The following is a 24315-nucleotide window of genomic DNA, read 5'->3' as shown; positions in this document are numbered from 1 at the left end:
TATCATTTTGAAAAAAGCTTTTTAAACCAATGGTTCAACGACATGATTATTAAAGAGTTAAAATTATAAAATTAAACAGAAGCTCAAAAACTCGTTTAAAAGCATGCAGAACCTTTATTCTTGAAAACATTGTACAACATTGTTAAACCCAAAAACCTCGCATGAAATCTCTTCCTGGCACATGAAACAAGAGAGGAGGAGCAAGTGTACTACGGGAGAACTTTTTTATGAAGTTTAATTACTCTAGTGCCTTTCTTTTGGCGAGGAACAACTTTTGGCAAAAATGGTTCGTCTTTTTCATTCTTTTTATTTTGCTTGCTGCACAAGAGCCGAAACTGAGTATTCTCTCAATGGATGCATCTGCCGGGTAAATTAATGATTCCAGTTTGTTTTTAAGTTTGGGGTAAGAAGTTGGTAGGAAAAAGTGGTCGAGAACTGCAAGTTATACTTACACAATTTGATTTTACCATTTCTTGTATCTTTTGAGGCAATTTTCTTTGTTTTATGTTATTTTTGTTATAAATCACGTTTTTATTTAGGATTTCTTTTCACGCTTTGAAAACAACAAGTTGACCAAATAAAGAACACAGAACATTTTTAATACTTTTTGATTTAATTTAAAAATAACTTCTTCAAAATCCAGATTTTTGTTAGATCTCTAAATTTGGATCTCTTGAGATGTTATTTTTTATACAACAACGTAAGCTGACAAATTAGAAAATTTCATAAATGTTTAAATTTTGAATTTATTGAAATTGGTATAAAAGTAACAAACAAAGCATTGTATGAAAATAATAAAAATGTTTTTAAGCAAAATAAGCAAAATATTTTTAAAACAAATAATTAATCATTGACTCAAAACAAAAATTGCCCTTAGAATTGAAATGATTTAACCATTAATTAGTTTTTTCGAGGTAATTCAGCCTGCAAAAGGAATGTCAATTTGGAATCGTCGAATTGGTATTTTTTAAAGATAAATAAAAATAGAAGAATTTCCCAAAAATCAATCATCGATAAAGAAAGATTTGTAAAATACCTGGTTAATATTGATACGATTGTTATTTGTGTAATTACAACTCTTTTTTACAACTCCTTTGATATGTCCTCAATTTCATTTTATTTTAAAACTTTTATGCTTCAATTTTTACACTATTATCAATTTATTAAAAAATGGCATGGAAAATCCAATTTTCAAACTATCACATCTTCAAATCTTCAAATCTTCAAATCTTCAAATCTTCAAATCTTCAAATCCTCAAATCTTCAAATCTTCAAATCTTCAAATCTTCAAATCTTCAAATCTTCAAATCTTCAAATCTTCAAATCTTCAAATCTTCAAATCTTCAAATCTTCAAATCTTCAAATCTTGAAATCTTGAAATCTTCAAATCTTCAAATCTTCAAATCTTCAAATCTTCAAATCTTCAAATCTTCAAATCTTCAAATCTTCAAATCTTCAAATCTTCCGGCCGCTCCCGCATCTCCACCGCGCACCTGGGACAAGGAAAGGGATTTGGAAGACGGGAAGTGTTGATGCTCCACTTTTTTAAGGGGACAAGGGAAAATCTCCACTGTATTATTTTGGATTTTTATTTCATTTTATTTTGAATTTACGAATTATCAAATTAAAAATGCTTTATATGCTCTGTTCTAAAAAATAATGAAAAATACAAAGTACTACATTTTTTTTGGTAAAGTGCACCGTTTTTGTTATCCATGATTGCTAATTCCTGAAAATATTTTCTTTTTGAAAAGTTTAGAAAATTTCCAATAATTTTTTTAAAGACATTAAAGATTGGACCTCTAGTTACTAAAATATAGGGCATAAAAGAAAATGAAACAAGAAAATTGAAGTTTTAAAGTTGATTATTAATTCTAATACAAACATCCTTTAATTTTCCAGTTTCGATATCTCAGAAACTAATGGTCTCATTTTAAAAAAATGAACCATTTCGAAAATTTCCTGATTGATTTCCTTTTTAAGCAAATTGTTTTTTTTTATTATTTTGGAAGCAAGACATACAGTTTAAAAGGGCGTAATATTGAATATTTGACCTTTTTGAAAAGTTAGTCTTGATTCCAAAATTAAAAAAAAACACACGTGTTCTTACAAAAAGATCATAAAATTTCACAAATGTTTGATTTTTTGACTTAGTTCCTGAAAAATTGGTACTGGAATATAAAAAGCTGATTGGATGAGTCTTAAAAAATGGATTTTCTGGTTTAATTTTCTTTCATTCGCTGTATTTCAACAACCTGAGGTCCAATCTGCAATGTCTCTTAGGCAATATAATTGGAGATTTCCTCAACTTATTGGAAAAAAACATATTTTTAGGAAAGGGCAATCATGAGCACTATTTTGAAAAATCGAAAAAATGATTTACTGGTAAAATTTAATTTTTTTAAGTTCTTTTATTTTGATCAATTCTCTGAGATTTCGGTCATTCGATTTTTTTTTGTATTTTTTAATCCGGCTGGAACATTTTTGGTGCCTTTGGTATGTCCAAAGAAGCCATTTTGCATCATTTGTTCGTTCATATAATTTTCCATACAAATTTGGCAGCTGTCCATACAAAAATGATATGTGAAAATTAAAAAATCTGTATCTTTTGAAGGAATTTTTTGATCGATTTGGTGTCTTCGGCAAAGTTGTAGGTATGGATAAGGACTACACTGAAAAAAAATAGTACACGGTAAAAAAATTTTTTGGTGATTTTTAATTTCACTTTTTGTCACTAAAACTTGATTTGCAAAAAAAACACTATTTTTAATTTTTTTTTATTTTCTAATATGTTTTAGAGGACATTAAATGCCAACTTTTTAGAAATTTCCAGAATGGGCAAAAAATCTTTGACCGAGTTATGATTTTTTGAATCAATACAGATTTTTTCAAAAAATCGAAATATTGGCCGCAAAAATTTTTCAACTTCATTTTTCGATGTAAAATCGAATTTGCAATCAAAAAGTAGTTGACTTTTTTCAAAATAGTCGCAGTTTTTCATTATTTTAAATTAATGCCCATGTTTGCTCATCTCTGAAAAAAATATTTTTGAAAAGCTTAGAAAATTCTCTATATTTTGCTTTATTGAACTTTGTTAATTCGAGCCTTAGCTGCTGAGATATTGCCATGCAAATGTTAAAAAACAGGAAAATTGATGTTTTCTAAGTCTCACCCAAACAACCCACAATTTTCTAATGTCGATATCTCAGCAACTAATGGTCCGATTTATAATGTTAAAATATGAAACATTCGTGAAATTTTTCGATCTTTTCGAAAATAATATTTTCAAAAATTTATAATCAAGACTAACATTTTAAACGGGCCAAACATTCAATATTACGCCCTTAATCGATCAAAAAATTCCTTCAAAAGATACAGATTTTTGAATTTTCACATATCATTTTTGTATGGTCAGCTGCCAAATTTGTATGGAAAATTATATGAACGAACTAATGATGCAAAATGGCTTCTTTGGGCATACCAAAGGCACCAAAAAAGTTTCAGCCGGATTAAAAAATACAAAAATTAAAATTAAAGAAAAAAAGTCAAAGTAGTTATGTCACAGACATAACCGGAATGGCGTAGACTACGTAAAGTTTAGATATGTGGACACAGAGTTTTCCATTTCTTAATTTTGATGAATTAGCTAGACACTTGAAATACATTAACGGAATAAGATCGTGAATGCGAGATGGACCCCCCCGACACCTAGTAAATTCAATCGGACCGTGTACGTTCCGGTTGTTGAAACGGAATTTATATACGAAATTTATGGCAAATCTAATGCGAACAAAACCGCAGCTACCATGTAAACATACTTTGAATGTGTTGATAAATCTTTGACTAGACAACATCGAATGAAGGAAGGAAAGAGAAGAACGAAAAACGATTTTTTCGCGAACCGAATGAATGTTTAGTAGCAGAATGAGGGGGAGGGAGAGGGGTTGGGGGCGAGAGCAACCTCAGAAAGCTGTGCAGTCCGTCGCCCCCGAAAACCAAAATTTGTTCCTGAAATTTAAACTGTAATCATTCAATGCGCTTCTTCGCCCCGGGTGGGACGAGGGACGGGGAGTGAGGCAACTCTGAAGATTTGGGAAGTTTAACAACTAGAATTGGGAAGTTTCACAACCACGGCTTGACCCACGAGAAGCAACTTTTCGGCGAGAAGGCAGCAGGCGCGCGCCTCATTTGGTTGCTGCATCGTCCCGGGTGGGACGATCCAAACGGTCCGGCCATCGAGAGGCAACTGGCTGACGGTGACGACGAGAAGGCGATGCGCACTTCTTTTGCAGTTCTGGTCCCTCTCTCTTCTGCTGCTGCTGCTCTGGGCTGAGCTTTCCTGCTGCTGCTGCCGGTCCGACGTCTGAGACGTGAATGATTTTCTGAAAACTGGCGCGCGTTCTTATATATGATTTCGGCCCGCTACTTCCCCTCCTTTTTCGCGACCGACACTCGGTCGCGTTGCTCGGGTGATTTTCCCCTCAAAATAGGTACTTGACATTCCCGTCCGTGAGTGGGAAGCGCTCATTTTGCTTGCAAAATCTCTGCATTTTGAAAACATTTTAAAACATTGAATTGTTTCAATAGTAAAACTATTTTGCCAACAATGAAAGTTTTATAGCAAATTGCTGAATAATTTTTGAATCGAATGGAACATAAATCGTGTCGATTCGATTAGAGGGAAGGAAGATATAAGCGTTTGACGGATGACGCAGTATTCCAGGGCCTTCGGCCCGGGTTTTTTGAAATGGCACCCCAGTACCTTCGACAAAACGTAAGTCTACGTCAAAAGACCGATTCCGTAGAGAACTGCTCTTTGCAAATTTGATTTTACATTAAAAAACATCCAAGGCAAAGAAAAATCGATAAAAATTCATTTTTTTTTTCTTTTAGAAGTTATATTTTTTATTCTAAATTGAATCTTAATGAAACGTATTTTTTCTGAGTAGTTCTCATCAATAACTACAACTTACCGATCAGAAAATTCCTTCAATAGAAATAGATCGAATGTTTACGTACCATTTTTATATGGACAGCTGCGAAAATTGTATGGAATCTTGTATGGGCACAAAATGGCTTCTGTGGTAATTGAGAAGACCCCTAGAAAGTTGGAGCCAATCCGCTGAAGCAACGAAAAAGTCCAATTTTCAACTCGTTCACGAAACCTCGAAAAACAAAAATATCCTTGGGCTTGGAATGCAGGAAAAGTACCATCTCGCGCGCGCGTCTAAGGTCCCCTTCCCATTAGGCTTGACGAGGTGTGAACGTTCTACCGAACGTTCCATAACGTACGTAACTTCACGTTCACCTGCCGCAGCAAATGATACCCAGTGTTCCATGGATGGGCTTTACCTTACACCTCTTACACGAGAAGAAGTAGTACAATTCTCGTTTTCAGGTGCCATCGAAACGCTTAATGCACGTCTCATATGGACCGGTTAGCGTAACTTTGGGATACTTTGGACATTCTTTTTAATTATTTTTTATTTTGTTAATTTATCTTTGTAATTTCAGCTTAATTTGTTCAATGATTCCAAATTATGTAATTTTTAAATTTTAACATTTCACCAATTTCCAAAGCTCCCCCTTCGAAGTAAGGCTTCAATTGAAGTGTGCACCTTTTACCTACCTCAACCCCCTTCCACTCCATCACCAAACCTCCCCCTTCTTTATATGGGTGGTGTGTGTGTGTTCGCTGCGCCCAGATTTGCGCATCATTTGAATAATTTCCAAGGGTGAGAAATTACGTGCTCAAGTACGCGCGAAAATAATTGAACAGGCGCGAAAGCTTTTGCCCACCCTTCTTCATGTCACAGCTTCCACACCTGCCGTGGCAAAAAGCTGCAAGCCGGAAAAGTTTACTGAAGCTTGCCGTAAGCTGGGAACTGTACAATCAGAGTGCGGAGGTGTGGGAAAGCCCGGAAAACACGCGAGGAAGGTCGGCATCATTTCGTAATTCGCGTGACTTGGAGCAGGCAAGCGACCTCTTTCTGGGAGGGGAAAAATGGAAAGTGATTTTTTAAGAAAGCGATGTGTGATTTGTTGGGATTTGATGCGTTCAGTTTTGTTTAGCGTTTTGATTGTAGGTATGTGATTTAGCTGAAAGATTGTTACGGAAAACTTGATTGATTTGAATGTATTTAATGACAAAAATCAATATTTTTTTTTCTTGTGACATTGATCGCATGACAATGAAAAACAACCTACAATAATTGCAGGCTTTACTTAGTTTTTACATCCAACTTTTAAATAAATAAATAAATAATTTATTCAATGTTTTTATAAAAGGCAAAACAAATTGACTGTTCTGCAAATTCTCTTGCCATAACAACACAACATTATGCAGTTCTCTAGCATCTTTTCGCCAAATTAATTGTTTAATTTTAATGAAACTTTGTCAAAAAATTTACAAAGTTCAATCCCTTTTATTTATTTTATTAATTTTTGTTGTATTTATTTCAGTTGACAGCAAACGCTACAGAAGTTCTTGTCGGTTAGATTGTTTTAAGCAAAGTTATGAAATCTAAATGAACTTTTGTGATGTTTTGATAAAGTGCAACGTTTACATGTTATGGCATTTTGAAGGCCACATTTTTCGAAATTTTGTCTTCTCAATTTTTTTTAGAAATGGTGCTGCTGATATTAGTTCATCTCTCTCTACAAAATATATTTTCTTCAAGTTAAAAACTCTCTAGAATTTCGGTAGCTAAAAATTTACCTTAAAATGGTAATTTATTGAAAATGGTGCATTTTGTAAAAAAAAATTACTCGTTTCCGATTTACTTCTTAAAATATTTATGGTGAAAATTAAGTAAATTTTAAAACTGTTCAATTAAATTTGATTAGAAAAATTCTCTACCAACTCACACGAAATCGGGAAAAGTTGCCCCGACCCATCTTCGATTTGCGTGAAACTTTATCCTATGGGGTAATTTTTGTCCCTGATCACGAATTCGAGGTCCGTTTTTTTGAAATCTCGTGGCGAAAGGGCGGTACGACCCCTTTCATTTTTGAACATGCGAAAAAAGAGATGTTTTCAATAATTTGCAGCCTGAAACGGTGATGAGATAGAAATTTGGTGTCAAAGGGACTTTTATGTAAAATTAGACGCGCGATTTGATGGCGTACTAAGAATTCCGAAAAAACGTATTTTTCATCGAAAAAAACACTAAAAAAGTTTTAAAAACTCTGCCATTTTCCGTTTCTTGACTGTACAAAATTTTGGAACATGTCATTTTATGGGAAATTTAATGTACTTTTCGAATCTACAATGACCCAGATTGGTAATTTTTTTCATTTAGAACAAAATTTTTCATTTTAAAATTTCGTGTTTTTTCTAACTTTGCAGGGTTATTTTTTAGAGTGTAAAAATGTTCTACAAAGTTGTAGAGCAGACAATTACAAAAATTTTGATATATAGACCTAAGAAGTTTGCTCATAAACATCACGAGTTATCGCGATTTTACAAAAAAAAAGTTTTGAAAAAGTTACTTTTTGCGTTTCTCTTTGTTTCGTCGTCCGTGTCTGTTGCGGGTGACGATGAACGGCCATGATCGACGACGATCAACTGTTTTCAAAACTTTTTTTTCGTAAAATCACGATAACTCGTGATGTTTATGAGCAAACCCCTTATGTCTATATATCAAAATTTTTGTAATTGTCTGCTCTACAACTTTGTAGAACATTGTTACACTCTAAAAAATAACCCTGCAAAGTTAGAAAAGACACGAAATTTTAAAATGAAAAATTTTGTTGTAAATGAAAAAATGACCCTTCTGGGACAATGTAGATTCGAAAAGAACATTAAATTTCCCATAAAATGACATGTTCCAAATTTTGTTACAGTCGAGTAACGGAAAATTGGAGAATTTTTAAAACTTTTTTAGTGTTTTTTTAGATAAAAAATACGTTTTTTCGGAATTCTGAGTACGTCATCAAATCGGGCGTCTAATTTTACATAAAAGTCCCTTTGACACCAAATTTCTATCTCATCACCACCTGCAAATTATTGAAAAACACCTCTTTTTTCGCATGTTCAAAAATGAAAGGGGTCGTACCGCCCCTCCGTCACGAGATATCAAAAAATGGACCTCGGATTCGTGATCAGGGACAAAAGTTATCCCTTAGGACAAAGTTTCACGCAAATCGAAGAGGGGTCGGGGCAACTGCTGTGTGAGATGGCGGAGAATTACCCATATATTTTCTTCAAGTTAAAAATTCTTTGAAATGTTTTATTAGAGAAATGGTAATCCGACCTTAGGTAGCTAAAAAACTTGGCTTGATGTCCACTCTCCATACAAAAAAGATTTAGTTTTGTATGAATATTGTCCATGAAAAATCTTGTTTTGGAGAAAAATTAAATTTACTACCTAAAAACAAATTTGGTTTGAAAAATAAATCGTTTTAAAAATACAATTTCTCCAGAAAAATGTATTTTTTTGTTCTTCAGCAAATGAATAAAAAAATCAATAGTTATTTCTTCTAAGAAATTAAAAACCGGAAAAATAGTTGCATCTTCGAATACAAATAATTTAGAAATTCATGATAATGCAATTTTTTCAAAAGGACTGAAAACATTACTATTTATATAAATCAAAACAAAAGGTTGCCAGGATTTCTCAATTTTGAACAATAATCGCTTACTGGATAACAATTTGAAATATTAAATGTTCTTGATTCTAAAAAAAGCAAACTTGTCAAGAATTTTCTCAGCTACCATAGAAAAAAATCTGAAATGGACAAACATGGACTCTATTTTAAATACTAAAATAAATAATGTATTTGTTTTTCGGGAAATTTTCATATTTTTGAGAAGTTTCACAAAACAAAAACAACTTGTTCAGCAATAGTGTGTTTTCAGTCGAAAACGTCTCTTAGAAGCTGTAATTGAACGTCAAAGTGCTAGTATGCCAACAGTAGGTGCTGTTCTCAAATTTTTTGATTGTTTATTTGATTTGCTTTAAAAAAATGATTTTTAGATATTTTTATGAAGTTCATTTGTAATATATTTCAAATATCAATAAATGCTTTTCTGTGACTCAAAAATTGCTTTTTTTTGTCCACTCAAACAAACAAAAAATACGGTTTCGAGAATTGCTCTTTTAGTAGAAAAAAGGTAATAAAAAGTGGCTTAGCTGAAGACCACAAATCGTTAAAAAAAAATCTTCCAGAGATACAGGTTTCGAAATATTTACATTTTTGTTTTATATGGATAGCTGCCAACATTGTGTGGAGACATGTGTGTAAGAACTTTTGATGCAAAAAACGTTCTTTGGTTGAGAAGAAGCCCCCCAAAAATGTCAGCTAAATAAAAAAAATAAGATAAATTAAAATTTCATCAAATTTGTCGAATTGCCCTACGATATTATAAGCCATTAACGGTGCACATTAACCAGAGATTTTGTTTCAACTCCCAAAGTACTGTCTATAGAATTTGAATTATTTCATAATTATTTAGAACAAACTTTTACTATTTTGGCAATCAGATCAATGGAGAATTGGGTCCATAAATTCGACAATTTTTGAATAAGAAGAAAACAACTTCCTTGGCTGCTGTGCACCCTCAAATATTAAATTTGTTCAACATTGACGAAGGATGACATTTTAAACATTCTTGTTGATTTGTTTTTTAATTTGTGTCGTGTGAAACTATTTATTGGTGCTGCATGAAGTTTACTGGAAATTTAAAAAAAATCATCACCCAGGAATCAAAAATCATTTTTTGTTTTCATCCAATTCATCCACAATGGCATCGATACGTTTCAAGTCTTATTATCTAGAATTTGCAACACAAAGGTACGAAAAAAAAAATGCAGAACCAATCCAAATAGGTATCATCATTCCCTCCACAACAAACAAACAAGCTTACGCTGCAGCTGCCGGTTTTTTTTTGTGCGATGATAATATCAAAATTCAGCAGAAATCTGCCGGGCAGCCTGTTTCAGATCGATTCGTTTGAAAACATTTGAAATCGGAGTCCTCAAGCACACTTTACCCGGTTTGTGATGTTTTGCTACAACAAAAACAAAATAGCAACCAACTGGTGATTCTGTACGGTGCTTGTTGTTTTATTCATCGAAAATCGTATTTTGTTCTGTCCGCTGCCTCCGGTGTGAATCTGAAATCGAAATCCTGTCTGAGAGTGTCATTTTGCGTTCAAATCAGAATGTTTTTTTTCTGGTACACGTGAGGATTGGGTTTTATTTTGGCTAAAACTTAAAGTTTTTATGATTGAAAAAGAAATATCTTGCAAATTTTCTACCGAATCAAAAGCATCAAAGTTGATCCCAAATTCCAGTGAAATCGACTCACCTTCTTATTGACTTTTACTCTCATTCGCAGACCATCTACCACAAAATCAACTACGTGGCCCCGGGAAGCACCCTGAAGGTGGCCACTTATGCCGCGGCGGCCCCAGCTCATTACGAGTACGCAGCGGCCGTCCCGGGACTGACCAAGGTAATGAAATTGCGTTGTTGAGTCGGAACGATTGATGTTCCCGCAGGGAAGCTTAGTAGGGTGGTCCAGACTGATCAATCACCGCTTACCATATCGTTGACTTCTCAAATCGGCTTTTGCTACTTTTGCAGTACCAATACGCCGCGGCCGCAGCCTACCCCCAGTACCAGTACGCGGCCTATCCGCAGCAACATCAAATCCAACACCAACAACAGCAGCAGCAGCAACCCCAGTACCAGGTGTACCAGCACCACCAAACGGTGCAGTTGCCGGCGGCCTCCGCAATCATCAGTACGGCGCCCCACCCCCACCAGACCGTGGCCACGCTGCCTGCCCACCAGATCCAACCCGGAACGACGATTTATGCGGCCCATCAACCGGCGGCCTTCCACTACACCCTGACGCAACCTGCCCAGCAGCAGCATAATTATCAGCAGCAGCAATCTGCTGGACATGCGGGGACCTTCACGTACCACCAGGCCGTCCCGGTTGTTCATCAGGCGCCGATTGCGGCCATCGGACAGGTGCACCATCACCAACAGCAGCAGCAGCAGCAGCAGCAGGTCGTGGCTAATCAGGTGATTGCTCGTTGGGACCAGGGATTTATCAAACGGTTTTCGTGGTTAATTCCTCCACCAGGGGGGACTCTGCGTGGCCAAAGCTGCGTAAACTGTTTTTGGTGGAGGATAAATTGATAAATTTCAGTTTAATTTAAATAATTGTGATTAAGAGGCAGTATTTGTAAATATTGCTCGGTTTGTTCTAGAGGTCGTATCGAGGTGCTCCGATTTGGATGAAACTTTCAGCGTTTGTTTGTCTATGCATGAGATGAACTCATGCCAAATATGAGCCCTCTACGACAAAGGGAAGTGGGGTAAAACGGGCTTTGAAGTTTGAGGTCGAAAAAACATAAAAAAAACTTAAAAAAATAAAACTTAAAACATAAAACTTCATCAATTCCAACTCTCTTAGATGCATTCGAAAGGTCTTTTGAAGCACTTCAAAATGTGCCATAGACAACCAGGATTGGTTTGACTTTTTCTCTTAGCTTTTGTAAATTACTGTCAAAAATTGATTTTTTTAAAACCTTAATATCTTTTTCCAACAGCCTCCAACACCCATACTCCTATAGGTCAAAAGATAGGTAATTTCATGCACTATAAGCCTATGGTATTAACTTTTTGGCCAATCGCAGTTTTTCTCATAGTTTTTCAATTTTTCTAGAACAAACAATTTACAACGTTAGTTTTTGCCCTGTAGGCCTAGAAGACGGCACTTTTTGGTCTCAATTTACTCATATTCGGAATCCTCGGACAATTTCACGCAAGTTAGAAGTATTGGAGTTGTAATTTTGATTTAAAAAATAATTAAATAAAACATTTTTGAAAAAAGAAATAGATTTTATTTACCCTATGGTCAACACGTCAAATGCTGTATCAAGTAGGCGAATACCTGTTTTACCCCTTATCCAACAAATTGTTAAAAAATATTTTAATTCATTCTAAATGGCAATTTTCCCAATCAAAATTACAACTCCAATACTTCTAACTTGGATGTCTATGGCACATTTTGAAGTGCTTTAAAAGACCTTTCGAATGCATCTAAGAGAGCTGAAATTGATGAAGTTTTACGGAAATGCGAGCAATTTTAAGATTTTTTATGTTTTTTTGACCTCAAACTTCAAAGCCCGTTTTACCCCACTTCCCTTTGTCGTAGAGGGCTCATATTTGGCATGAGTTCATCTCATGCATAGACAAACAAACGCTGAAAGTTTCATCCAAATCGGAGCACCTCGAAACGACCTGTTACACAGTGGTGAAAAACTCGCTCTTAATGGAATTAACCAACAAAGAAAAATTAATTTCGTTAAAATTTCATCATTGCATTTTGACAGTTTTTTATGCCAGAAATAAAGTTAATTTACATATTTTTAGGTTTAGGCTTTTTTCACATAAACTGAGGAAAACTAACACCGAAACTTTGGAAAATGGAAACCAAGAAAGTTGTCTTATTTTAAGTACCTAGTTAAGCGGGAATTTTTGCCGTAGCTGATAACAAATTTTATGTTAACAAATATTATTATTGATGAAAATAGAACAAAACGTGATTCAATTATTCGAGGCTTCGACTTCTAGTGTGGATTTAATGAAAGCTTTGATAAATTCTTTCTTTCTTAACTATTTAAATTAACAGTCAGTGTGATATTTACGGTTTTTAATATTTTTCCAGTTGCTATTCAATAAAATTTATTCTGTTTTAAAGGTTGTTTTGGGACATTTCATGAAAATCACGTTTTTGACCCAAAATGACTTCTCCAAAAATGAACTTTTTAAATTATTGTTTGTTGAACTTGAAATTTAAAATTAACTGTTTTGACCCATTTTTAGAACAAGAGTTGGACAAAAAAAGAGCTAACCGCTCAAAGAGTCGGTTCACTAAAAAAAGCGAATGAACCATGGCAAACAAAAAAAAACAGCCGCGCCCCTTTTTGAAACTCCGGTCTTTTAGAAGAACCATTCCAAGGCTGAATATTTTTTTAAAATATAATATTAAATTTGTTTTTGAAAATTTAACGTGAAATTTCAAATTTTGAAATGCAAATAAAATAATGCCGAATTTTCTAAATTTTGCTTAAGAATACTTTTTTAGAAACCTTAGAATAAAAAAAGGCAGGTTGAAGTGGTGTTATTTTCCAACATTTGGAGAGCTGAATCGACATATTTCGTTTGGGTTCTAATGGAATTTTCTCATTGAGAGACTCTTGATAGCATTTATGCCAATATTTTAGCACCATATAAATATGTTCAACCCCATATATTCAGTTTCCTAGTATGAAATTACTTTAAAAGTAAAACTGAATTATTTTCTAAACTTAATTAAAAACTTTCCATGGCAAAATCGCAAAGATACAAATTCGAGTATTTCAAAACGAATAACTTGAAAAATTTTACCAAAAAACTACTAAATATCCCGTGAGATCTTTGAAAAATAAAAATCAATCCCTAAACCTGATTAAAATTGCATTTATTTAATTGATGGAATCAGAATGAAAGTATTTTTGCTCAAAATAAAATATCATTAAGTATACGCAATTTTCTCCAAATTCCAAGATTAAAGTTTGAGTGCTCCTCATTCAACTATTCCAACGTTTAGGTTCGAAAGAAATCTTGACAGTGGTGTTGCCCATCTTTACTGAGAACCATTAAATTCACCCTTTCTATTCGTGAGCAATATTTTTCTTATCCATCTAAACAATTGTTTATAGCAATTTCACACATAACCAATGGTTGTTTTAAAAAATGAGCAAGGTTTATATGAAACATATTTAAAAACATATAATATTCATATTTCGGCTTAAATTGAACATGTTTACAAAAGTTGACAATTCATGTTAACAGAAAACAATGATTTCTAGATTAAATTTTCAAAACAACCTATCCCTCATGGGTTTCCTATGCAGATAGGACCTTTTGAAAATTTAATCTAGATTTAAGCTGTAGTAAGTCAATTTCAACTTTCCCGATTGAATGTTTTGTTTATTTTGTTCATTTTAGTTTATATGAAACTTTCTCCGTCGAGAAGGACCGAAAAAGAAGATCCATTATAAAATAAATATCCCATTAGGCCGATGCTAATATATTTAAAAGTTTGTATCTCTCGGCTCTGGACGGAGTCGAGGGGGGGGGGGGGCAAAAAAAATATAAATATAAAGGGGGGGGGGAGACAAAAACTTTAAATAAAATTTGTACCAGCCTTATAACTTTGCATCACAAAAAAAGATGTTTTTTAAAGTATCAAAAATGCAAACAAAAAATTGTTAAAATCTGGAACTATTTTTTTCTTTAAAAAAATCAGAGAATATCTTCATAAAACTTCATTCTTCATAAAATTTAACAAAAGTTTCACTTTTGAAAAACTGAAAATATGATCAATGGTTTCCAAGATATCATCGATTGAAGATTGAGGGTCAATTGAGTAGAACTTTGGAATATCTGATTTTTTTTTTTTGTATCTTCATTCTTCGCTGAGCCATGTCTCAGCAACCAAAGGTCAGATCCACAATGTCCAAAAAGCAAATCGTTAAGAAATTTTCTAGAATTTTGAACATACTTTATCAAAGATACACAGAAAAAAAAATGATGGTAATATTCATCAGGAAATGATGACAGATTTTGTGCCAAAAATAATGTGTAATATTACATCAGAAAATGATGAATTTTCATCAGTTTCTGATGAATATTCCTCAGGTTCACATTTTTACATGTAATATTACTCAAAAAGGAGGTAATATTCAAGCAACCAAATTTTCAACATTTCAAAATTACACTTTTTTTTTGCTGTGTAGACAAGGATGAACACTACTTTCAAAAATTAGAAAACATACAATTTTGTTAAGATGAAGATGTCTAAGGTTGATCACACATTTAAACTTCCCTCAAAAATCTATTTTAATACATTTAAAAAAACATATTCAACTATTAAGAAAATAAATTTGAAGACATTTGGTTGTAATATTGCTGAGATATTTGAAGTTAGCAGTTTCAAAAAACGGGTACAACTATATCTCAACACTAATTTCACCACATCGGCTAAAAATGTTGATGAAGACTCATTTAACCAATCCTGTGTGCCTGACAATGGCTGATTTTCGAAAAATATGATTTAACAAAAGATAAAATTATTTTCGCGTGTTTTTCATACATTCGTCAGTTTTTGATTTTTGTTTTTTGTTTTTTTATTTGTAGCAAAAATTCAAACCCAATGATTGCAAACAACTGGGCTGGTGTAAGATGCATTTTAATAGTAGTTTATGCAACAAGTTGCGAAAAGAGGATTTGTTTTGAAAAGGGCTACTATTCGATTCTGTTATTTTTGGTACAGAAAAGTAGGCTTTTTCTTCGTTTAAGAATGACAGGAAAAGAAAATAGCTTCACGACGGAATTGCGAAAAACTTTTTTTTTTCATCCACATGTCAGTATTATACCATGAAGTTTAAGGGGTTACATACATGTAGAAAACTACAAAATTTCATTTTACAGAAAATTTATTAAATCCACTTAAAAGAAAATTTACAATAACTTCTGAATTTTTCATCCAGATATTTTATAATAAAACTAAGTAAAACCCGATTTAAATTTGAAATTTTACCATGCGCAAAGTGAACTGTCAAACATTGTGAGCATTTTTCTCTAAACACAGAGGTGCTTTACGGGTGCCACGATATCTCGAGATGAGATTAACCAAATTGGATGAAACTTGAGGTGAAAACTCTCAAGACATATCCCGTGTGAACGACTAGGCCCGATTTTTAATTTAGCTTTCTAAAAATAAAAAAATTTAAAACTGACGATTTAAAAAAAAATTAAAAATATTTTTATCTTCAAAATAAAAAAATTAAAGTCGGCCTTCGTCATGCACACGGAACCAGTTTAACAAGTCTTTACCATTTTTTTTTTGAAACTGCTCAATTTAAATAGCTATATCTCGGCAATTAATTTTTTATTCAAATTTGTTTCGTTTATAGTTGGAAATGTATTTTTTGAATACACTCAAACCACGATGGTTTGACACCAACTGTTGTCAAACGAACGGGGTCACGATTTAGTTTGACACCCCTTTTACACGGAGTTCACACACACTACCATACGTTTGTTTTGATAGTGTGCGTAAGCGCCGTGTAAAAAGTGACAGTTCGTCACTTTTTAGTTTGACTTTGACCAACCAACGGGGTACAAACTAAAAAAGTGTCAAACGAAAAAGTGACCAACCACCGGGGGTTGAGTGTACCCTGAAAACAGATTAAAAAGAACTTTAATTTTGTGCTCATATCAACCCTTTAGTTTTGATATTTTTTTTGTATTTTTTTTTTATTTTGGTCTGTATTTTTCTTTAGAAAAAGAATTCAACAGTAAATGTCTAAACTATTTTTTTTTTGAAGATCTAGAGAGCAACAAAAAGGACCTTTCTTAGCAAGTACGTGTTGAACAACTCTTCATAATTTCAACTCTACTCTTTCCAGTATCCTGTGGTACCGACGGCCGCATCTCCCCTCTACGCCACCGCATCGACGTCCCCGAACCAATTCTACCACCAGCCAACCAATTATGGTGAGTGTTTTAGAGCTCTGCAATTTTTCCTGTTCAATATGTTACAGTAGAAAGCATGTTGGTTGTTTTTTCATTTTGTTTTTTGTTGTTTGTTTTATTTTACTAACGCATTGTTTTTTCATATTTATGGAAAGAAAATCCTACTTTGAAAAACAAATCGGTGCAAATTTGTAACATTCACATTTGACTGAAACTGTGTGTAAAAAGCTGCTACAAATTTTCCGTCTGTTTCCCTCCGGTTTGCGCAATATCACTGAACGACAAACCGCACCATTCATCGACCACGGAATCGCTCGCGGATTGTATAGCAGCAAATCGATGCTGTATTTGCGGTTGCACAAAACATGATTGCGGGACGATAGTTTTGAATGGGTTTTTCATTAAACTGCATCATGGCTTCCGATTGTCGGCCTTGTGGCTGACAAAACGACATTTATTTGTTTCATAGTTTGTATATGTTCTATGTTGCAGGTTTCACAAATATAAGGGATTTTGAAATTATGCTTCAACTTTTCGCCTGATTTAATAGTCACTAAGTTTTGGAGATTTTTTTTTAAACTCACTTCACCCACCGTTTCATTTAAAACATAGGTAAATTGGTAGAGTACACTTCGAAACATCCAGCACCAAGAGCACCCTCATGACGGAGTATAGAACGAAAACAAGCCACAGCTGGGGTCAAAAAGCACCTCATCGATCGACCCATGTGTCTACGTGCCAATAAAAAAAAGGAATATTAAGCGACCTCCTCCTCTCAGGTGACCCGGACACGCTGACCAACTTCAACACCAGTCCCCAACCGACCGGTTCCGGCTTCAAGCCGTACAACCGAAAAACGCACATCAAACCGGTCATCGAGTACGATTACGACCGGGATCGGTTCACCAGCGGGGAAGAACCGTGCGAGGACGACATTTACGCCTACAACCCACCTTCAGTGGACAAGAAGAAGAAGAACGGAACATCGTCCTTCGATCGAAACCTGCAAACGCTGATCCGGACGTACGGAGTGGCCACCGCTCTGCTGAGGGCGTCCAATCAGGCTGGGGATAAGCAGAAGAAAAAGAAGCCCAAGCAAAACGGGGCCAATGGGGACAACACGGATCGGATTCAGTTGATTCATCCGCCCTCGGATGGGGATAAAAAGTTGAAGCCCGGGAAGGGCGGGAGTTCAAATGGGCGGAAGTACTACCACTACCATTACGATCATGACCACGATGACTATCACCATGGAGGGGATGGGTATGGGTATGGACGGCGGGGGTACGACAAGCACTCGTACCGGAGGACTTTGGACCAATAGAGGTATGGTTCAAGTTTGATGAATGGGACCAATCGGCTAAATTAACCCATCGATACTCGTGGATGAAATTAAATGCAATTTAAGGTTTTGCAAATAATGGACTTTTTTGATCCAAAAAACCTGGGTGCAGAATAGTTGTTCGCAAAGCGGCCTCAATTTAGAAATGTCAAAGTGGAACCAATTTACTGTTCGCAAAATGATACCAAGAAGTGGCAAGTATTGTAATCGATCTATAATTTATTATGTCGCTGGTGTCGAGCTTTTGCGGTATTCGAAGTAAACAAATCTTAAAAAGAGGGTAGAAATCGGGATTGGGTAAATTCGTCGCTAGCATTTCAATAAGCGCTATGTCTTACGCAAAACCTACGTTTATGACGCTTTGTGAAATATTAGCGGCGAATTATCAATGAATGGCTAGGGTGGGTCAAAATGGCAAAAGTTGAGCTATTCCGGATAGGCGGGCAAAAAACCATAGTTTGGCATCCACAGAAGCTCTCCTGAAAGTTTCAGCCAATTTGGTTAAGAATTCGAGGTGCCCAATCGATTTGAAATTTGTATAGAATTTCGAACCCAAATGTATGGGGAAAACGACTATTTTTACCTTTTGTTCTCCCACTGGTTCAAAATTCAACCAAAAAAATTTCTGTGCTGCACATGCATAGATTTGTATATTTGGAACAACTTTGTAGAACATTGCAGATTGATTTGATCAAAATTGACTTAGTTATAAGCGGATTAAGTGATATAAACGTAATTTCAATTATCCATTCGGTCATGACAAAAAGTCTGTACAAAAAGACTTTTGGATGGTCACTTTGATCAGAAATAATTTGACAACTGGTCTGTTTTGGTGCTTGAGAAATGACCGACCGGTGGGAATCGGCATCTTTTCTGCGCCAGATTTTTAGGATTCCTGCCGTGTTTGCGGTTAATAGTAACTCGTGAGTTAGGTGGTCGATTCGGCAGTTCTTGCCGTTGGTAATCGACAAGCCAAAAATGGACACGGAAACCAACCAATCGGTATGTCGGCCTAATTTTTTGAAATTTACAAGATGGTTTTCAACAACATTAATAACTTTGATTTAACAGGTACACAACACATGCTTATGAATAACCTGGCGGTCGATCGTGACGAGGCCTGGCCGCTCAGGACGTCGCCGAAAAGTGCAAGTCGCTGGGAATCACCGCGCTGCACATTAAGCTGCGTGCCACCGGCGGAAACCGCACCAAAACCCCGGTACCGGGTGCCCAGTCAGCGCTCCGTGCCCAGGCCCGTTCACCGATGAAGATTGGCCGCATCGAGGACGTGCCGCGGATCCCGTCCAATTCGACCCGTCGAGAGGGAGGTCACCGCGGTCATCGTCTGTAAAGAGTGGGAGTGCTCGGGCTGGTATTTTTGCGTCGCGCTGTGCGAGTTTCCAATTCTAATTCGCTAGCAGAGTTCTTAAAAGAGGAACTGTATCGTGGTGATGATACAGAGTGCATTACGTATCATCAACGCGCTTTCGACCCATAGGCCATCGCTGTATACTTCTTGTTGCCGCAGAGTAATGACGGCGACGGCAACGAAGACATTTATAGAGGGTTGATACATAACTAAGAAAAGAACTTAATTTTAAGTGTTTTTAATGTAATAAATTCTTGCAATAAAAATCAATTTACAAACGGTCGTTTTGAAAACATTTTTTTTTAATTGTTTAAAACTCTTGAATCATTGATCGAGAAATACACCATCACGAGGTGCACATAGACTAGGCCACTTCAGTGAACCCTGAAAACCATACTCTCCCCTTTGAAACCTTTAGCCTCATATCGTGGAAACATAACCTTCAGTGCCTATAATTATCAATACCATGCCAAAGAACGACTTGTAGAAAGCCATTGGCGAACAGCGACCGTTGGACCTTTTCCCGCAATATGTGGAGAGAAGAGAGATACATTGAGCACACACTAATGCCTGAGGCCAGAAAGTCTGGCGCAAAAAAAGAAGCTAATTCCCACCCCGATCGGTCATTCCTCAAACTCTAACTTGACAAAAACAGACCAGTTGTCAAATTATTTCTGATCAAAGTGACCGTCCAAAAGTCATTTTGTACAGACTTTTTGTCATGACCGAATGGATAATTGAAATTACGTTCATATCACTTAATCCGCTTATAACTAAGTCAATTTTGATCAAATCAATCTGCAATGTTCTACAAAGTTGTTCCTCATATACAAATCTATGCATGTGCAGCACAGAATTTTATTTTTGTTGAATTTTGAACTTTTGGGTCAACAAAAGATGAAAATTGTCGTTTTCCCCATACACTTGGGTTCGAATTCCAATACAAATTTCAAATCGATTGGGCACCTCGAATTCTTAACCAAATTGGTTGAAACTTTCAGGAGAGCTTCTGTGGATGCCAAACTATGGTTTTTTGCCCGCCTATCCGGAATAGCTCAACTTTTGTCATTTTGGCGCACCCTAATGAATGGCACATGCCAAATAATATTGAATAATCTTACTCCAACATTATTACTGCGCTTCAAAGATACACAATCTCGGAACTTCGATTCGGTTTTTCTTCTGATTCACAAAATTCCACCCTCTTCTGACGCAATATTTCGTGGAAATCACGTGGAAATCAAAAAAGGCCTCTTTTGGCCGCCCATCGATTAGTCTACGAACATAAAAAGTGCGAAGCCCTTAATTTTTCAACGAAAATTTAAACATGAACAGATTAAAAAAAAACCAAAACAAGTCATTTCCGCAGCAAAAAATATGTCACGCTTGAGCTTGAACATAGCCTTCCACTTTGTTTATGTTTACAGCTGTAGTGCAGATGTATTAGTGAGGAGCAGTGGGGAGCATTCGAAAATCACGTTACACATTCTGTCTTTTCAGCACCCAGCAAAAAACATAAAAAAAAACAATTTTGAACGGTTAAATATTTGGTTGGTCGAATAAAACAAAACAACTTTTTGAATAATTTCACTTGAAATAATATGTAAAAATGGGAAATACAGAACAGAACAGAAGAACAGAAACTGAAGAAAACTTCCCTTGTTCCTGATGTTTTTTTTTTGGCAAAATAAAAATAAGATATTTTCAAATTGCTGTTATTAAAAAAACTAAGCTAATCGGGTTGATACTTCATCAATCATTGGACAATCAAATAATAACAACGAATTGTTATGTTTGTCAAAAATAATCGATGAAAATCGATGATTTTAAGCTAATCTGGTGCAATACTTTAAAAAGTACATTTTTTTCACTTTTATATCAAATTAAAGGTTTTCTGTGAAGTTTCCATGAACGTACAATTTTACCAAGCTTTGCCAAAAAATCACTAATAACTGTCTTGTGATAACCTGATCAGCCTGATCAGTTTCACATTAAAAAGTAACAGATATTTGGAAATTTGTGTCAAATTTGCTTCTTTTCTACTCAAAAGCAATTGACTTAGTCTCAAGTTACCAAACTTTTTAGATAGTATCTTAACAAAAAAATAATGTAAATCAAAATAAAATATTTTAAATTTTCTGGCTTTCATTTATCTGGATGTACAACAACATTAATCTTTTTAAAGTGCTTTTAAGGTAATGTAATAATTAAATTACAATTTTTTTTTCAGCGGTACTTCCCAAATATTTATTGAATACAACATTAACTAAGCAGTTTTGTCAAATTATTATTTTTTCTTATTTTCTTGCTAATAAATGATTGAGTTCCACATCGTTGATATGAAACATTACAGATTTTAAATATTGATAAAACCTTTTATTTCTAGTAAAATGAGGCCATAAAATAGGACATACAATTAGTTTTATTTCGTTCTGAATATGTAATTCGGATGAATTGTTCATAATTATTCCAGAATATGCTTTGGTTATGAAATTATTTGATTTAATAAAAATGTAAATGTAGTTATTGCAAATGAATGTACTCCCGGATAAAAAATTACCATTTGATTACCATATTGGATCATACAATGACACTTTGAGAAATGGTAACTATTTGTGAAATCGTTTTTTCAATTTCCCAAAATAAAAATTTAACTATATTAAACTATTTGTGAACTGTTTGATTTAAGGTTACTTTTTGCCAAATAGTACTTAAACCATTTATTTACCATACAACAAACAGTTTTTTGACGAAAATAGTACTGAGTTTTTTAAGGTTACCATTGCTAACCACCCTTATGCCAGATGGTTAAACCATTTGTGAGATAGTAAAAATTCATGCCAACCATATAAATACCATTTTTAAAATAGTAGTCAAACATTTTTGGAAATGGTAGTAACAATATAGTTTAAAGTTCAATTACCATATGAAAAAAAGTTTTTATATGGTACTTTTTTATGCGGGCTATTTATAAAAACCATCTGGAATTAGATCTAGTGTAATGAAAATAAACTTTAACAAAAGCGTGATTTTTTACGTTTTTGTTTACTATGATCAAATGAGATGAAAATTGAATTATGCAGTATCATTAAATATTTCAAATAGGTTTCTGCAAGAAGAATTACTTCAATTCGTTTAATACCTTCTATTCAAGAAATAACAATTTGAAGTTAAATACTTATGGAGCACTGGTGCAACAATAGGCAACAATAGGAGGGTTAAATTTGAAAAATGGAAGACTGCTTGTGGGGTACTGTTAATTTACCGTACATATAATTAAAATCACGTAAAAATTGAGCTAAAATCAATCATAAACCCAAAAACCATGTGGTACAATTAATCATAAAATAAATGATCGATAAACTAATTTTTATCGTATGAGAAATGCCAAAAAAATATTTAAAAACTTGCTCCAAATATTTGATAAATTGTTTGAAGTATAACGAGAAGTTATATTTTGCAGGAAAAACTTAAAAGTTTTACTATTTTATTCATGAGCGGGAACCAGTATGACATGTTAAAAAAAAATCAGATCATTTTTTAATTTATTTTACGATTTAATCTTATAAAATAAGAAAAAAATCTACAATTGTAGTTGTATGATTTTTTACATGCAGTCAAGCTATTAATTGACCTTTAAACTTATTTTAACCATTAGAGTCACTGTTATTAACAATTTTGATGCAAAATATTAATCAAAGCCAAGATCATAACGATTTTCAACAAATTTTCGGACTATTTAGAAAAAAATTGGTACGCGGTAAAAAATTAGATTTTTTAATTAACTTTTTTCACAAAAAATCAACTTTCCAAAATCCGTTTCTTTGATTTTTTGCATTATTTTTTTATATTTTAGAGGACAAAACACGCATTTTTTGCCATTCAGAAGTATGGACCAAAATTTAACCGTTTTATATAAATACTGATTTTTATTAAAAAATGAAATCTTGTCTTGTACTTATTTGAGTTGCTTTGGAGGATTTGAACAGTGCGCGTCGCGGTTATCACGCAGGATTTTCGTTGCCGTTTCCGTCTTTGTTTTCCCCCCGATTGTGTGTGTATTTCGACCCGGGTGATTTCGCGATTGTTTGACAGTTGCTTTGGAGGATTTGAACAGTGCGCGTCGCGGTTATCACGCAGGATTTTCGTTGCCGTTTCCGTCTTTGTTTTCCCCCCGATTGTGTGTGTATTTCGACCCGGGTGATTTCGCGATTGTTTGACAGTTGCTTTGGAGGATTTGAACAGTGCGCGTCGCGGTTATCACGCAGGATTTTCGCTGCCGTTTCCGTCTTTGTTTTCCCCCCGATTGTGTGTGTATTTCGACCCGGGTGATTTCGCGATTGTTTGACAGTTGCTTTGGAGGATTTGAACAGTGCGCGTCGCGGTTATCACGCAGGATTTTCGTTGCCGTTTCCGTCTTTGTTTTCCCCCCGATTGTGTGTGTATTTCGACCCGGGTGATTTCGCGATTGTTTGACAGTTGCTTTGGAGGATTTGAACAGTGCGCGTCGCGGTTATCACGCAGGATTTTCGCTGCCGTTTCCGTCTTTGTTTTTCCCCCGATTGTGTGTGTATTTCGACCCGGGTGATTTCGCGATTGTTTGACAGTTGCTTTGGAGGATTTGAACAGTGCGCGTCGCGGTTATCACGCAGGATTTTCGTTGCCGTTTCCGTCTTTGTTTTCCCCCCGATTGTGTGTGTATTTCGACCCGGGTGATTTCGCGATTGTTTGACAGTTGCTTTGGAGGATTTGAACAGTGCGCGTCGCGGTTATCACGCAGGATTTTCGCTGCCGTTTCCGTCTTTGTTTTTCCCCCGATTGTGTGTGTATTTCGACCCGGGTGATTTCGCGATTGTTTGACAGTTGCTTTGGAGGATTTGAACAGTGCGCGTCGCGGTTATCACGCAGGATTTTCGCTGCCGTTTCCGTCTTTGTTTTCCCCCCGATTGTGTGTGTATTTCGACCCGGGTGATTTCGCGATTGTTTGACAGTTGCTTTGGAGGATTTGAACAGTGCGCGTCGCGGTTATCACGCAGGATTTTCGCTGCCGTTTCCTTCTT

The 24315-nt window shown here is 35.0% G+C and overlaps 1 protein-coding gene across 1 annotated transcript in view; it reads left to right on the top strand.

The window, feature by feature from the left end:
* The window catches only part of LOC120413610 (uncharacterized), a 68684-nt gene that overhangs the window by 32867 nt on the left and 11502 nt on the right, over positions 1–24315 (top strand). Inside the window, exons 4-6 of the mRNA XM_039574517.2 lie at positions 10342–10458; positions 10590–11036; positions 16478–16565. Coding sequence (XP_039430451.1) covers positions 10342–10458; positions 10590–11036; positions 16478–16565 — 652 coding nt within the window. The remainder of the gene's footprint in view (positions 1–10341; positions 10459–10589; positions 11037–16477; positions 16566–24315) is intronic.

The sequence above is a fragment of the Culex pipiens genome, chromosome 3 (assembly GCF_016801865.2).
Source record: "Culex pipiens pallens isolate TS chromosome 3, TS_CPP_V2, whole genome shotgun sequence".
In the NCBI taxonomy this organism is placed as follows: Eukaryota; Metazoa; Arthropoda; class Insecta; order Diptera; family Culicidae; genus Culex; species Culex pipiens.
The sequence above is the reverse complement of the archived record's forward strand: the minus strand, read 5'-3'. Positions and strand labels throughout refer to the sequence as shown.